General features: G+C 58.7%; 5 protein-coding genes across 5 annotated transcripts; 2 read left to right on the top strand and 3 right to left on the bottom strand.

The window, feature by feature from the left end:
- Positions 1 to 233: 233 nt before the first annotated feature.
- Positions 234 to 2585, bottom strand: B0T15DRAFT_424477 (Aldehyde/histidinol dehydrogenase). Its single transcript, XM_062865614.1, has 3 exons — positions 2056 to 2585; positions 1898 to 1988; positions 234 to 1837 (listed from the first exon to the last, which is right to left on the bottom strand). The coding sequence occupies exons 1-3, from the start codon at positions 2185 to 2187 to the stop codon at positions 453 to 455; spliced, it is 1608 nt and encodes a 535-aa protein (XP_062725379.1). The 5' UTR covers positions 2188 to 2585; the 3' UTR covers positions 234 to 452.
- A 476-nt stretch (positions 2586 to 3061) lies between these two features.
- On the bottom strand, positions 3062 to 3876 carry B0T15DRAFT_7553 (uncharacterized protein). Its single transcript, XM_062871283.1, has one exon. It carries the CDS (start codon positions 3750 to 3752, stop codon positions 3243 to 3245), a length of 510 nt encoding a protein of 169 aa, XP_062725378.1. The 5' UTR covers positions 3753 to 3876; the 3' UTR covers positions 3062 to 3242.
- Positions 3877 to 4466: 590 nt separating this feature from the next.
- B0T15DRAFT_7551 (uncharacterized protein) lies at positions 4467 to 6056 on the bottom strand. Its single transcript, XM_062871282.1, has 3 exons — positions 5433 to 6056; positions 5070 to 5366; positions 4467 to 4999 (listed from the first exon to the last, which is right to left on the bottom strand). Exons 1-3 carry the CDS (start codon positions 5678 to 5680, stop codon positions 4762 to 4764), a joined length of 783 nt encoding a protein of 260 aa, XP_062725377.1. The 5' UTR covers positions 5681 to 6056; the 3' UTR covers positions 4467 to 4761.
- Positions 6057 to 7240, top strand: B0T15DRAFT_7550 (uncharacterized protein). The gene has a single exon (XM_062871281.1). The coding sequence runs from the start codon at positions 6434 to 6436 to the stop codon at positions 7205 to 7207; it is 774 nt and encodes a 257-aa protein (XP_062725376.1). The 5' UTR covers positions 6057 to 6433; the 3' UTR covers positions 7208 to 7240.
- A 1388-nt stretch (positions 7241 to 8628) lies between these two features.
- On the top strand, positions 8629 to 14958 carry B0T15DRAFT_506355 (uncharacterized protein; the record flags this gene model as incomplete). The annotated part of the gene is made up of 5 exons (XM_062867564.1): positions 8629 to 13323; positions 13408 to 13522; positions 13775 to 13931; positions 14474 to 14625; positions 14711 to 14958. The coding sequence occupies 5 exons, from the start codon at positions 8629 to 8631 to the stop codon at positions 14956 to 14958; spliced, it is 5367 nt and encodes a 1788-aa protein (XP_062725375.1).
- Positions 14959 to 15503: the final 545 nt, after the last annotated feature.

The following is a 15503-nucleotide window of genomic DNA, read 5'->3' as shown; positions in this document are numbered from 1 at the left end:
GGAGGCCCACCCAAGCAAACTCTCTAATAGCTAATAAATATACCTCTCGCGTGTTGAGTTCGCCCACAGCAAGCCTTAGCTAGACACTCGTACCTCACAGCGTGCAAAGGATGCGATGGATCGGTCTCGAAAAGAGCTGAGGATTCACGCATGCGCTGTCTGGCCGTCCTAAGCTCAGTCTTCCAACCTCACCAACCCCTAAGGTCTTGGCTCATGTCACTTGTAGCCGACAACCCGCGCAAGCGTACCTAACACTTGGAATGAGCTGTGACGATTTTAAATGTTTACAAGGGGAGGTAATGCCAAGTAAAATACAGGTAGGTACTCTGTATATAGAGATGTCACCTTGATATAATCTTCCATTTCGAGCCAACAACACTCAGGTAAGGTATATTTACAGACCCAATCGCTCATTCCCGTCGCGATATCACATCGTCCATCCTACCTCATGCTCATTTTTGCAGTGGCTTCCCCATCCCACCGTACGTGATCATCTTCGTGACCTGGTACTCCCCGATGCCATACAACGACCCTTCCCTGCCAAATCCGCTCTCCTTTACGCCGCCGAACGGCGCCGCCGGGTCCGAGATCAGCCCCGTATTCACGCCCACCATGCCCACCTCCAGGTGCTCCGCCACGCGATACACGCGGTGCAGGTCCCTCGAGAAGAAGTAGCCGGCCAGCCCGACCGGAGTGGAGTTCGCGATCCGCACTACTTCCTCCTCGGTGTCGAACGGAAACAGCCCGGCCACGGGCCCAAACGTCTCCTCCGCCGCCATGGCCATGTCGGTCGTCATGCCGGTCAGCACGGTCGGCTGGAAGAAGTTGGGCCCCAGATCGGGCAGCTTGTGCCCGCCCAGGACCACCCTGGCGCCCTTCTGCTCGGCATCGCGCACGTGCTGTTCGACCTTGTCGATGGCGCGGGCGTGGATGAGCGGGCCGTGGGTGACGCCCTGGTCGAAGCCGTTGCCGACCTTGAACTCGCGCACTTTGGCGGCGAACTTGGCGGCGAACTCGTCGTAGATGCCGCGCTGCACGAAGATGCGGTTGGCGCACACGCACGTCTGGCCCGACGACCGGAACTTGGACGCGACCGCCCCCGCGACCGCCAGGTCGACGTCGGCGTCGTCGAATACGATAAAGGGAGCGTTCCCGCCCAGCTCGAGCGAGAGTTTCTTGAGCGTGCCGGAGCACTGCTTCATGAGCAGCTTGCCGACGGGCGTCGAGCCGGTGAAGGAGATCTTGCGGACTGTCGGGTTCGTGGTGAGCTCCTGGCCCACCTCGGCGGTGTTTTGGGCCGCGGTGATGACGTTAACCACGCCCTTGGGGATGCCGGCGCGGTGGGCGAGCTCTGCGAGGGCGAGCGGAGTGTAGGGCGTCTCGCCGGGCGCCTTGACCACGACGGTGCAGCCGACGGCAAGGGCCGGTCCGACCTTGCGGGTGATCATGGCGGCCGGGAAGTTCCAAGGCGTGATGAGCCCGCAGACGCCGACGGGCTCCTTGACGGTGAACACGCGGTTCCCCGGGACGGACGAGGGGATTGTGTCGCCATAGATGCGTGGGGCTTCCTCGCTGAACCATTCAAAGAAGTTGGCCGCGTACGTCACCTCACCCTTGGCGTCCGCCGTCGGCTTGCCGTTCTCCCAGGTGATTAGGGTTGCCAGGTCGTCGGCGTTTTCGACCATCAGGTCGTACCATTTTCGGAGCAGCTTGGAGCGCTCGCGCCCTGTCCGGTGACGGAACTCTTCGAACGCCCCTTCAGCTGCTTGAATGGCTTTCTGTGTGTCTTGGGCGTCAAACTCGGGGCAGGTGCCGATGAGCTGGCCCGTGGCTGGGTCTGTCGTCGGGTGTGAGCGGAGGGCATCGAATCCGGCCGAACCCGGAAGGAGTGACTTACCGTGCACTTCGAATGTCTTGCCAGACTTGGCCTTCACCCACTCCCCATTGACATAACATACATCCTGCTTAAACAGGGATGGGTCCTTGAGCTGGCTGGAGTGTCAGCCACCAGAATTCCGACATGTATGACAAGAGAATGCGGCGAGCATGCGGTACCCTGGGAGTCATGGTGGATGAGAGGCGCGAGAAAGGGTTGGCTACGATGACTGGCAGCGCTGACCGCCGAAATTGAGACTTTGCTGCGGCTGCCCGTGAGGCGGAAAACAGAGCTCTGTGTACGAAAGCCATCCCGAGGGGTGCAGAACGACGGGACCTGGCAATGGATTGCGTGCAATAAGGAGGTAACTCCGCATGGAAGTGCGGAGGCCCGAGGCACGGCGGTACGACGGGGATGCCAAGAGCCGTCTTAGATCGGACAGTCGTCGGCTTCAACCTGGTGCAATTGACTGTTTGTTGACACTCACGTTATTTGTATCACTGTGAATTTATTGGGCGGGATGAAATTGAGTCAATTGAGATCAACTGAACAAGATGGTTGGGAAGCTGTTGCTGTCCTGTCGCTCGCTACTTAGTGCCTCTACGTTCGGATGACGTCGTTGTTCCGGCTTCGACTTGCCGTCGAACCGCGGTTCGCATTGTCTGATAATCAGACGTTCTGGCGGCTACCAATGGTGGAGACGCCTAGCATCGAGGTCGGGAACGGCAGCGGGGTCCCCAAGCGCCGGACCGCCGTGGCGCCAGCCCACTCAAACTCAAGGTACCCTCGACAGCAATGGCTCTGATAACCCTTTTCTTGAGAGTTAGTGGAAAGTTCTTTGATCGCCCATTTCCTACCGCATGACTTCGACGGCATGTTCCCAGCACGACGGAACGCCAGGCCGTCGAATTCCTTGATGACTGGCATTCTGGCTGAATCGAGCACAACCCGGACGGAATATTGTCGGACAGTCATAGGGTAAGCCGTACGTATACTACCGTGCATAATAGCGTCCCAGGTTCCAGAACATTGGAATCCGCTTTTTGGCTCACAAGAGTCAGATCCGAGTATCTGGTGCCAAGCACAGTGCAACAGAATGATGTTTTGGATGGCTATGTGAGCTACACCATCGGGTTCTCGAGCTTCCCGGACTTTGCAGGCATAGCACCCAAAGCACTACTTTAATTACTACCCCTGAGCTTGGCTTGACGCTCTCAGGGAACAAGTCGCACCCGGACACCTACTCGGACACCCTCTTGGAGAACATTGGACGTACCATTAGTACCAAGCCTTACATTCGCGTTGGCGGCAACACCCAGGACTACTAGTACCTATGCTCTCTATGATGCCTCGCTTCCTTGCGCCCTCAACGGCACCGTTGACCCGGCACGGTCTCCCGACTAACCAACAACCATAACCATTGGGCCGTCCTACTTTGAGTCCTACAACACCCGGAAAGACGTGAAGTTCTGCCACGGCTCCAACCGCGGTCTCGGTGCAAATCGGTCCAGCGGGCGGCAGACCCTCCTAGATACTGTTCCTTTGGCCTGCAAGTCACTCGGGGACACCAGAAGCTCTTTGTTTGGGAACACGGGAACGAGCCAGATCTGTTTCCCGTCATCTGCCCAAGGACTCGTAAGATCGTCGGACTGGAACGAAGCCACCTACTGTCTCGCAATAGCAGAATGGCACTATGACGATCAGATCCCTCCTTGAGAAGCATTGCCCCGAGCTTGCTTTCGATAACGTCTACGGCTACATGGCGCCGTCCCATGCCGGTGTCGGCAACCACCTGAAAGCCCCTGCAGCATGGGCAGCGGGCTTGACCGAGAACAAAAGCATCAAACCATCCTCCACTCATAAGTGCTCTCGCCATTTCTGCCTCCTTCTAAGTACTAGTAGATACCAGCAGTACACTGACCGTCCCAGCTACATAAGCGGTGCAACCTCTCCGGTGGTGACCCTCCAGGGGGACGCTCATGAACCATGAGTTACCAAACGCTCCGTCGACGCCCACGTCACCCAGTATGAGGCCATCCTGTCACAATCGTCCGCTGCAAACCCAATTCCGCCGCGGGGACGGTCCTCAACGTGAAGCGGCTCATGGCCAACGGCAGCGGCGCCATCACGGGGCATCGCCTACGACGGGTGGAGCTCCAACTATGACCTGGACCGTGGAAGGCCGGTGAGGTTGGGGAATATGACGGCGCAGGTTGGAGAGAGGGTTGCGGTCGGGGACGGAGGGGTGGTGAAGGTTACCGTGCCCGATTCGAGTGCCGCACTTCTGGAGGTTCATCCGTCGGAGGGTAGCGGGAAGGCAAGGAGGAGATGGTGGTATTAACGGAATAGGGTGGTGACTGAGTTGAAGGACTGGGAGGTGAGAGAGTGAAAGCAGAAGGGTTTTCGGCTCAGGTATTATACTCTCATGTTGTTGATGGCTGATGATGAATGATAGATGAATGGTGTAGTGTTTTTGTTCTTGACAGTCAATGTTGTATGTTAAATGCAATGATCGGGAAGGACGGAAAGGCTCGGTTGGGTAGCTGTGTTCTGTGTTGAGTGTATCAAGTACACTGAATGAAATAGGTCATCATCTGGTCATGTCATTCTAACCCCCGACTCCTCGTGGCTGAGAACGAGTGAACCCAAAGCTGGTAGGCGCCCACCAAATTAACTAGTTAATGACCCTTGGAGATGAGCGAGGAGGTCCAGCTATTACAGCCCATCTGGGCATTGTGGATATTCCAGCAGCCTTAACTCCATGTTGCTCCCAGGGCGACGAGGTTCTGCCCCGACCAGCAGAGCAGCGGCACAACACAGCTCTGTGAACGCTCCCTCAAAAAAGAAAAAGAAAATATGCTCGTACACAACAGCCTACGGCCGCCTCAGCTGTAGCGAAGCGGCAGTTTCCTGTCCAAAGTATGGAATGCCTGCGTCCGGGGCGTAAACGGCATCTGCTGACTCGGCGGGGTCGGCTGCAACTCGACGGATACCGCCACGCCCTTGTCCTTGCCCTTTTGGCTGGGCCCATAGTCATCGTCATCCGAATCATCCTCCATGTCGAGCTCCTTGTTGGGGAGCATTGCCCAGATGGCGAAGGCGGATTGGCACACGTATACGGTCCTATGGCTCGGTTAGCACCCGAGCTACTCAAGTACCGGGGAAAGAGAGAGTAGGACAGCAGCCGGCTTACATCATAAACACGGTCACGGCAAACGCGCCCTTGGCCAAGTAACAGCTCTTGGCCGCACCGTAGGGCCTTGCAATATCGCAGCTCATTCGGATGTACCAGGGGACCGGGCTCGGGTAGCGGGCGTCGGCGTAGTCGGGGCCGGCCTGCCCGCCAACGCTTGTGGCGTAGAGGGCCGTCATGGAGAGACCGATGATGACGCCGAAGATCGGGTAGAAGACCTTCATGATAGTGGCGATCATCTTGGCCAGAAGGATGAAGAGAGATACGATAGAGATGGCGACATTGAAGTCAGTCAGTCTGCCCCGGGGTCAGTCAGTGATACTGCCAAGCGCCAGGTTGGCCAGGTAAGGTAGTGACACTTACGTCTGTGACCAGACGAACGGGATTTTCGGCAATGGTCTGAAATTCGCATAGGCGTAGATGATCATGTTTGGGTTGGAGTTGAGGCCGTTCTCGAAGCCGATGCGCCAGAACATGGTCCGGAAGGCATCCGGTCGCTGGACGGCGAAGAGGACGAGACACGCGATAGTGCCAGCCAGTTCGGGAACCATGCCCCAGTACAGCGGTTTCTTAGCCCTCCATGGCCGACGCAGAATTCTGTAGGAACCCATTACGGCCGTCGCGTAAATGTGTTATTCGGTGTCGCTCTCGCGCTCGCGCTCGCTCTCTCTCTCTCTCTCTCTCTCTCTCTGCTCGCTTTCTGCCGGGTCTTAATTTAACTTCTGTGCCTGGTATCTGCGCGCCGCTCGGATGGCCGTCAAGGGTCCGCGGTGAAGTGCCGGGAGGCTGCTGCTGCGGAGACGCGGCTCACATCGAGATCCCGGTCAAGAGATCCTACTATCTCGACCCTCCGTCGTTGGCGACAGCAATGATCGCGATGTTCCTCTCCAGTTGTTGTCCGGGTCGCAACGCCGGAACAGCGAGGGAGGGGGTCAGCCTCGATTAAAGAGCTAGCTGCAAGCACTTCCTGTGCTCCCATGCTGCCGCCCGCGACTGGCAAAGCAGCCCATCCCGAGCGGCCTGAAGATGCAGGCGGAAGGTTGATCACAGCTCGTCGCCCAATGAGAGCGCCGTACTGGTCCGGTTGGCAGCGTGTAAGCGCCGGCCTCGTCCAATCCCGGAGCGATGCGCCTGAGGCGGGGCAAGTATCGCCGGGCCGGCAGACGCTCTACGCAGTGCCAGCCCGACTGCATAACGTCGCCAGCGACCCAGTGGCCATTTTGTACAGTCCCGGAGGTCGTCGGACGGAAGACACCATGCTGTGGTTTCATAGGGCGTTGGCTGGGCCAGTTCCTGCTTCTTGTCTTTACCCCAACTATATGTGTACGGAATACTGTCACAGTACATAAGATAATCCATGCAATATGGCGCCTCCGACCTCTCAGAGTAACGTGACCGCGACTGGACCACTTGAGTACGGGCGTGCACTTCCCGAGAAAATAAGAAGGGGGAAAAAGAAGACCGAAGGAGCAGAGATAAGGAGAAGGCCGCCCATCCAGTGTGATGAACTCTCATCTCATCAATTTGGTTCGCGGTTGGGTTTTCGGTGGGGGTCCCTGGTGACTGGGGAGCGGGCGCGTTCGCGCGGGAGATCTTTTCGGCGATCGGCCCTGGATTCCAACGCTTCAAGCGTCTCCCAGTTCCAGACTGCGCGCCGCGCTGCTGCGTTACACATAACTAACCCATTAAAACCACGACACCGACGAAGTCTGGTTATGGCTGCCCAAAACACCTGGAGTGGCGCACCATGTCTCCAGGTGTGTGACTTACCGAATTTATTTAACCGAGGAAAGGCTCAGATGACGTGCCACAGTGGACAGTGGAGAGCTGAACCGAGTGCGTGGAAACTCCGATCTGCGAGGGGAAGGACACGATCTCACCGATCGAGACGAGCCGATCGCAGAGCGGGATGGAGCAGCGAATCCCAAGGACAAGTCGAGTCAGTCGACAGTTCAACCCCGTTATTGATTTCTGCCGAGACCGTTGCGGGATTACCTACACTAGCTACACTAGCTCACACTAGGCACGCCGTTGCGCCGCCTCCAAACCTCCATAGCTTTCGCCGGGCATTGTTGAGGATTGACCCCTTCGTCGTTGTTGTTGTCGATTCTCTTGCTTTCAGATGCCTCCCTGAGTAATCGACTGCACGGTATGCCCCAATATTCGTATTGTACATCACAGTAGCGTATTAGTAGTGTATGCAGCTCATGGGAATTGCGGATTGCCGCCTCGCAGCTCATGGGATTGCTGTGAGGTGTCAGTGGACTCGGCGCTCGCTGATTGGTCCGGTGGTGGTGCAAGATTCTTTTCGTCGTCGTCGGAGTTCAACGGTGAGAAAACCGGCCGTTCCAGACCGCGAGACTGTGCGCCGCCGTCGCACACCACTTTTGCTTTCCCCAGACCTCCAGACAAATTCTTTCGCATGTGGATGTGTGCTGCTCCAGCCTCCTCCTCCCGGGAGCCACCGAGATCCACACAAATGGAAATTGGTCAAGACGGCCGAAACCGAAGCCAGACACCAAAATGGCCTCCGAGAGATCTCGAAAACTGGGAGGAATCGGAGATGAGAATCAACACGCAGGTAATTACCGTGATGTCTTTGGTGCGATCGAGAACACAGACGCTTCTTAAGCACCTTGCGGCGCGGTGGGTGGTCTGATATTCTCGAACTGCAGGGGTCGCAAGTCGCAAAAGGCCCCACTACCGCAAGCTCCAGACCTCCATCGGCCTTCGACCCCTGTCTCTTGCGCTCCTTCCCACGCGAATTCGTTTTGTGGCCGGCGCCTTCCATTCGGCACTGGCACCGAGGACGTGAGTTATTACTACCTAAGTATACGTGGAGGTGACGGCATGAGAGGATTACCTGACCTGTAACGTACGCACTACACCGTACTGCGGTACAGAACATGCAGCAGGACGGGAATTACCAGCCCCTGCCTGGTCTGTGGTTGGAAGGACTGTTTCGTCCGGGCCAGCGAAGGAGGTGCAGAGTCATCGCAGTGAAATGAGTGATTTGACCGATACCATTTCGCACAACGCCAAGCTAGGTTAGACTGCCCACTTCCCGCCTTCGAAAAGCTTCCACCTCGTGCTCAGCGGCAGGTCTCCGCCTGTGCATTGAGTCCATTGATTGCATTCCTCTACCCTCCGGTCACGCCTCGCGGCAGGAGCACTGTCATATATGGTGACACCTCATCATAGGCCCGCCCAGGCTCGCCGACTTCGACCGGTTGCGTGCGTCCCTGGAATCCCTGAATCCTCATAGATCTCTTCTATCCGTATCCGTTTCTCTCGTCAATGGGGCGCGACTGCTGGACTGCTCGATCCGTCTTGCGCGCTGCTCGAGTCCTTGCTCCCTGCTGATAACGGGTGGTCGTATGTTTTTGCAAGTTTGCCGTCGCAGCTCTCCGTGCTCTCCCAGGTATTCGGGTTATTCGGTGTGGCGAACTGTGACACGGTAGCAGTGCAATAGTTCTGGTTCTGGGATAAGTAAGGTGCCTTCGCTGCACCCCCCGGTTGGGCTTGGGAAAGCGCCCGTTACGCTCCATCGTGTCCGGGCATGAGACTGGAGGACCAAACCGAGCCCTGTATCTCCCCTCGGCAAGCGGCTGCTGCTCTGGGCTCGCAACCCGAATGCTCCCCCCACCAGGCCGGCTTCCGCTCTGTTTCGCCTGGCCCATTGTACAGCAGCGCGGAACATCCCACGCACAACAACAATAACAGCAGCAGCAGCAGCAGCAACAGTAGCAACAGCGGCGCTGATCCGGCAAACGAGCGTGAACAACGATACGCCGACGGGTGGACGCGGATGCCTGATGATACGAGCCGGTATGATCTGGGAGAATCCTCACTGCTAGCCCTCGAAGTGTCTGGATCCGGCCCGCTCGCATCCGGAGCCCGGGCGTGGCCTGCACCGGGGGCACCGCCGCCGCCGCCGCCGCCGATCCCCGAAGCCTCAACACCGCCGCCAGCAGGGACAGGACCCGCTGGCAATAAGAGGCACTCGGTGACGGGGACGGAGGACAAGAGCGTGGCACGGCCGCTAGATTCGCAGGAGTCGCCCACCAAGAAGCCCCGGCTGGTTGCTCCCGGTGACCTGTCACTCTCCCTGCCGCCGCCGCTGGCCCCGGGCGACGACCAAAGCACACCCGCTCACTCCGCTCTAGCATCTCCGCTCTTCTTCTCGGTCTCGCCAACGCACGGGATTCCTTACCCGCCCAGCGCCTCGACGCCGGAGGCGCCCCTGTCCATGATGGCCGGCAATGAGAATCCCGACGGGGTGACGACGCTCTGGTTGCCGAGAGGGCAAGTCACCACCACGAATACGAATACCACCATCGTCACCTCCACGTCGCGGTCTCTGAGCACGTCGCATAGCCGGCCGTCGACCGAACTTTCCAGTCTATCGTGTAGTCCCGACGACGGGCCACAGCCGTTGGCGGTGCACCTGCTGCGGGGGATAGGGGTCGTCGAGCTGCTGGAGCAGGACGAGAGGCCAACCTTCATCATCGACCTCAACGACCCGGCGAACTTCGACGACGGACCCCTACACCTGCTCTACGCCAATGATGCGCTGAGGACAGCGCCCGCTCTGCTGACACTGTTGCAGACCGGCCCGGCCGAGTTGGGCGACAACGACGATTTCTTCAAATTCAAGGCTTGGGCGGTCAGCTTGCTGCTGCATGACCCGAAGGTCGCGGGCGCGGCCGCTTCGTCCTTCAAGTACTCTGGCTTTCCTTGGACTCGCTCGACGCTCCAGCGACGGTTTCGAGTCATCCGCGGCTATCAGGACACAAGCTCCTCCACGCCAACATCGCCGATCCAGGCAGCGCCAGTAGTGGCACCAATACAAGTACAATCCTCGCCGGTGACTGACCTGGGATTCAGCGGCGGCCCGTGGACGGACACGCAGAGCCAGCAGCCCGAGGCACCGGCGGAACGCAGCGACTACTTCGGGCTGACGAGCCAGCCTCACACCCGCGCGCACTCGGAACCCCGGCGCAGGACCTCCTCCTTTACCGACGCTGTTGTAGAGCCCTTCGATGATCTCGTGCTCGCATCTCCTCCGCCGCTACGGACAACGTTTGACTGGACGCAGATCCCCATTGACGATCCCAACCTTCCTCCTCACCACCGGTTTGCGCGATCCATTGACTGGGCATCCACGCCGCTGGGTCCGATCGACACGTGGCCTCTGGAACTGCGCATCATGTCGACCATGGTGCTGGGCAGCCCGCACCCGGCCGCGCTCTACTGGGGCAAGGACTATACCGTCATCTACAACGAAGCCTACATCTCGCTCGCCGGAAAGAAGCACCCCCGGCTGATGGGATCGCGGTACCAGGACTGCTGGGCCGAGATCTGGGACGAGGTGCGGCCCGAGTTCGAAGCCGCGTGGAACAGCGGGTATGCGACGATGAAGCACGACGACACCCTCTTCCTGTCGCGGCACGGCTTCACCGAGGAGACCTTCTTCAACTGGGCCACGATCCCGCTTGTCGGCGGCGACGGGTCCGTGGTGGCGCTCTACAATCCCGCCTTCGAGAACACGCGGCGGAAGATCAACGAGCGGAGGATGCTGACCCTTCGTGAGATCGGCATGAAGACCGCAGCAGCGCGAGACGTGAAGAGCTTCTGGAGCCAGCTTGCGCAGGGCTTGGAGTACAACGAGCTGGACGTGCCGTTTGCGCTCCTGTACTCGGTCGCCGAGGACAGCGAGAGCGAAGTGTCGTCCATGGCCTCGGGGAGCCTTGCGCATCCGCCGCAGATTGTGCTCGAGGGCGCCATTGGCGTTCCCGACGGCCATCCGTGCGCGGTCCCTTCGATCGACCTGCGGTACAGCGACGAGGGCTTCGCGCCGTACCTGAGGCAGTCGATGGCGCTTCCGACCAGCTCGGTGGTGCTCAGCGAGGACGACGGCACGCTGCCGAGGGAGCTGGTCCAGGGGCTCGCATGGCGAGGGTACGGAGATCCGTGCCGCACCGTCGTTGTGTTCCCGGTGCACCCGACCACTGCGGGCGACTCGGTCGTCGGCTTCATCGTCTTGGGCGTGAACCCGAGACGGCCGTACGACGAAGACTACCAGCTGTTCCTCAATCTGCTCTCCCGCCAGCTCGCCACCTCTCTGGCCTCGGTGGTGCTGTTTGAGGAGGAGATCCGGCGCGGCCAGCGGGCGGCCAAGCTGGCCGCCCTGGACCGGCAGGAGCTGTCGCTGCAGCTTCACCTCCGCACACAGGAGGCCGTCGAGAGCGAGTATCGCTTCGCACGGATGGCGGAGTTTGGCCCCGTCGGCCTGTTCATCGCCGACGGCAACGGGCAAATCAACTACTGCAACGACATGTGGTACCGAATCTCGGGACTTCAGCGCGACGCCAGCACCTTCGCCGCGTGGATGCAGAGCATTCGGGACGAGGACCGGCATGGCACCGAGCTGGCCTGGCGCCGCCTCGTGGAAGAGAAGACGGCCGTGACCCACGAATTCCGGTTCAAGGGGTCAAGGGAGCTCATGGACGGCCACTCGGTCGACGTCTGGGCCCTGATGAGCGCGTACCCGGAGCGGGACGAGTCCGGCGAGCTCAAGAGCATCATCGGCTGCCTGACAGACATCTCGCAGCAGAAATGGGCCGAGGACTTCCAGAAGCAGCGGCGGGACGAGGCGGTGGAGCTGAAGCGCCAGCAGGAGAACTTCATCGACATCACGAGCCACGAAATGCGGAATCCGCTGAGCGCCATCCTGCAGTGTGCCGACGAGATCTCGACAAGCCTGACCCGGTACAGGCAAGGGGAGCCCGTGGCGCACATCCCCGGTGCGCTGAGCATGTTGATTGACAGCTGCGTCGAGGCGGCCAGCATCATCTCGCTCTGCGCCAGCCACCAGAAGCGCATCGTAGACGACATCCTGACGCTGTCCAAGCTCGATTCGAACCTGCTGCTCGTGACGCCCGTCGACGTGCAGCCGGTCCGGATCGTGCAGGACGTGCTCAAGATGTTCGAGACCGAACTGCGCTCCAACGACATCGACAGCCGGCTGAGCATCGAGCAGTCCTACCGAGACTTGGCCATCGACTGGGTGAAGCTGGATCCCTCGCGCCTGCGGCAGGTCCTCATCAACCTGATGACCAATGCCATCAAGTTCACGCAGGGGATGCCGACGCGCGAGATCGTCATCAGCCTCGGCGCGTCCACGGACTTGGGCGAGGAAGAGCACGGACTGTCCTACGTGCCCGCGCGGCAGCAGGACCAGGAGGATCTCACAGACGACGCCGACTGGGAAAACGGCGAGAAAATCTTCCTCCATCTCGCCATCACCGACACGGGCTCGGGGCTGGACGACCACGAAAAGCAACTCCTCTTCCAACGCTTCAGCCAGGCCAGCCCGAGAACCCACGTCAAGTACGGCGGCTCCGGGCTGGGCCTCTTCATCTGCCGGATCTTGACCGAGTTGCAGGGTGGCCAGATTGCGGTACACTCCAAGAAGGGCCAGGGCAGCACCTTTGCCTTCTACATCAAGAGCCGGAAGTCGGATCGCCCCCGGGGTATGTCGCCAGTCCGCGCACCCACGCCTACGCCCACGGCCACCACGTGCACCCCCGATGGTCCATCGCCTTGGCCGTCCCCTCTGCTCCGCGCGCTCGGGGATGAACAACAGCAAACGCAGTCGCTAACCGCACCCGCCACGCCACCGCCACAAACACCAACTGCGCTGCCAGCCCAAGCATTGCCGCCGCCCCCATCCCTGCCCCTGGGACAGTCCAATACGTGCAGCCTCGACGTTCTGATTGTGGAGGACAATCTGGTGAACCAGAAGGTGCTGAAGCGGCAGCTGCAGCTCTCGGGCAACAACACGTATGTCGCCAACCACGGCGGCGAGGCCCTGGCAGAGCTGAGGCGCTCCCGCTTCTGGAACGAGAGCGCCGCCACCATGGCGAGCGAACCCCCCCTAGCCGGGCAGCCGATGGTCCCGCCGCCGTCGCCGCTCCCGAGAAGTGACTCGCAAGGGAGCGCGAGCAGGGACGGGAGCGAGGAGGACAACAACAATAATAGCAGCAACAATAACAACGCCGACGACCACAACATGAAAAACATTTCGGTGATCCTGATGGACCTGGAGATGCCCGTCATGGACGGCATCAGCTGCACCCGCGAGATCAGACGGCTTGAGCAGGCGGGCGTCATCACCCACCACATCCCCATCATCGCCGTCACGGCATATGCGCGGCCGGAGCAGGTGGAGAATGCGAAGGCCGCTGGCGTGGTAAGATTTCCCTCCGCATTTTCCACTTTACATGGTCAGTACCTCGGTTGTCTCATCATGTACTGAATTTGGCTCTCCCTGCAGGATGGCGTGATTTCCAAGCCCTTCCGCATCTCCGAGCTGATACCCAAGATCGAGGAGCTGGTCATCAAGTATGACATGGTGCCCGCCCTGGAGGAGGCTCTGCAGCCGCCCGTGCGTACGCCAGTCCGCTGAGGACTCAACGGTATTGCTCTCCCTAAAATGACTAAAGGTGTCGGGATGATGAAGCGCTTCGGAGTTCGTTTTGTTGTTGATGCTGCACAACAAGGCGGTTCGGCTTGGCTTGGCTTGGCTTGGCTTGACTTGACTTTTTGCCCTGGCAGGGGAATGGATGGGAAAGAGAGAACGGGGGTTAGGACGTGTTTGGCGAATCGTTGACTTCTAAATGTTTGCTTGCCTACAAGCATAGCATGGCGCGCGGGAGTGGGGAGGGGAAGATTCACAGCGGCATTGCAGGATCTCTGTCGCATCTATTCGGTACTGTTGTACAGCACATACGTGCTTCTGAAGGCATATCATCTACGGCCCTATTGGTTGCGGAGGTTAGAAGAGGAAGAAGGTGGTGGGTAAGGTAAGGTAGTCAAGGCATTTGTGAGTCAGCGGACGGATGGGTGGATTAAGGGAGGGGAAGAGTGACGGGAAAAGAGAGGGAGCACATCGCATGTTACCCCGTTGCCATCAGTCAGTATACCTCGCAACTCATGTACGACTGGAGCCGTTTGGGTTAAGCTACCATGACGACGGAAGGTAGAGAGGAGAAGCGGGATGTGGGATGGCTTACACAGTAGAGTTGCATCCATAATAGAAAACCCTAACGTCTAGGAAGTATATGAGCCAGTTACTGTACTTATCACTCTAACGTGTCACCCTTCGTCCATTGCCTGTGGGCGCACCATATCGTATGATTCCAGCCTAGGTCCGACTTGCCCATCCCAACAAACTCACCCCGGTTTAACCGATCAACAAATCAAGAAACAACCCAGGGGAAAGCGACTTCGTAGCCACTTCCTTGCTAATGATGCAACAGGGCTCGGTGACGGGCTCTAATGTTATGTGTTATTGACAGCAGATTTTGCTGAGAAGAACCAGATGAAAGTGGGAATTGTAGTCGATATCCATATGCGCATCCTATCCTGAAAGGCGGCCGGCTCATCTTCTCCTCCGGAGGCAGTCGGCCCCACTTCATCGGGGTCCCGATGGTCAGCCCCAGAGTGAGCCCCAATCTTCTCATAACAAAGCAGGAGCAATACGGAATACTGTGTAAGCAACTTGAACTTAAAAAGACCAACCTTCGTATAGACAACAAGCAGCCATTATTGCGATCCTGAAAACTAACCTGCTGCAGACATGATGGAAGTCTCTGCTTGGCGGTACCGCCTACAGTCAGCGATCGAGAACTGGCGGTTGACTGCTTGCATCGGCGCATCCAAATCCTTGCAGTCCACAATTCGCCCGGCGGCCGGCCTGGCACAGCAACATCCCGTCAGGCAACCAGTCTCCCAGGACGTGAACAGAAAAACAAGACCTTCCCCCGTCTCCGGGCCTCCACCCGGTCAGATCCCTCAATGCATCTTTATACCCCTTCTGTCATAACCCCGTTTGAAATATATCTAGAAACTTACGTTATGTAAATTGCCCGTCCCGCGGCCTGGCCAACATGAAACATTGGGAGGCACCACTGCCGCAAGGATTCCGATTCCGCACCCGCACCGTGCGCTCCATGCGCCCCCCGGGGCCCGAGCCAACGGCCCCGCATTGTTTCGTTTCGTTTTGTCTTACGTCGATACACTTAAGCGCAGCCGCGGCAACGCGCGGCAAAGACCGCCGCAAAAGACACAAGATGCACCGCAGCAACCAGCAAAAAAGGCTGCGCACCGCCTCATCCGCAGCGCGGGGCGTATTCCGCACTACTGCAAGACAACGCTTCCGCTGTTGTTCGAACTTCGTACCTGCATTGCGGGTGGATCAATCTGATCGAGAAGGACGTTTATGCCTAGTGCGAGTAAGCTCTGTACTCTCTAGTAGGAGCGTGCAAAGTTAGACTAGGTATAGAATTTGTATGACATGACTTTCGCAAACGCAAACTACCTACTGTACAAGTACATACCTACACTCCTTGGTAAGCCAGTTACTGGAAG

The sequence above is a fragment of the Chaetomium strumarium genome (genome assembly GCF_033439665.1).
Source record: "Chaetomium strumarium strain CBS 333.67 chromosome Unknown B0T15scaffold_1, whole genome shotgun sequence".
Taxonomy (NCBI): domain Eukaryota; kingdom Fungi; phylum Ascomycota; class Sordariomycetes; order Sordariales; family Chaetomiaceae; genus Chaetomium; species Chaetomium strumarium.
The sequence above is the reverse complement of the archived record's forward strand: the minus strand, read 5'-3'. Positions and strand labels throughout refer to the sequence as shown.

Coding starts and splice junctions, on each gene's coding strand:
- B0T15DRAFT_424477 (XM_062865614.1), bottom strand. CDS start 2,187: ATGGCTTTCGTACACAGAGCTCTGTTTTCCGCCTCACGGGCAGCCGCA. Junction 1,989..2,055: donor CATCCACCATGACTCCCAGG/GTACCGCATGCT, acceptor CACTCCAGCCAG/CTCAAGGACCCATCCCTGTT. Junction 1,838..1,897: donor CAAGACATTCGAAGTGCACG/GTAAGTCACTCC, acceptor ACCCGACGACAG/ACCCAGCCACGGGCCAGCTC.
- B0T15DRAFT_7553 (XM_062871283.1), bottom strand. CDS start 3,752: ATGGCGAGAGCACTTATGAGTGGAGGATGGTTTGATGCTTTTGTTCTC.
- B0T15DRAFT_7551 (XM_062871282.1), bottom strand. CDS start 5,680: ATGGGTTCCTACAGAATTCTGCGTCGGCCATGGAGGGCTAAGAAACCG. Junction 5,367..5,432: donor CCGTTCGTCTGGTCACAGAC/GTAAGTGTCACT, acceptor ACCCCGGGGCAG/ACTGACTGACTTCAATGTCG. Junction 5,000..5,069: donor GCCGTGACCGTGTTTATGAT/GTAAGCCGGCTG, acceptor ACCGAGCCATAG/GACCGTATACGTGTGCCAAT.
- B0T15DRAFT_7550 (XM_062871281.1), top strand. CDS start 6,434: ATGGCGCCTCCGACCTCTCAGAGTAACGTGACCGCGACTGGACCACTT.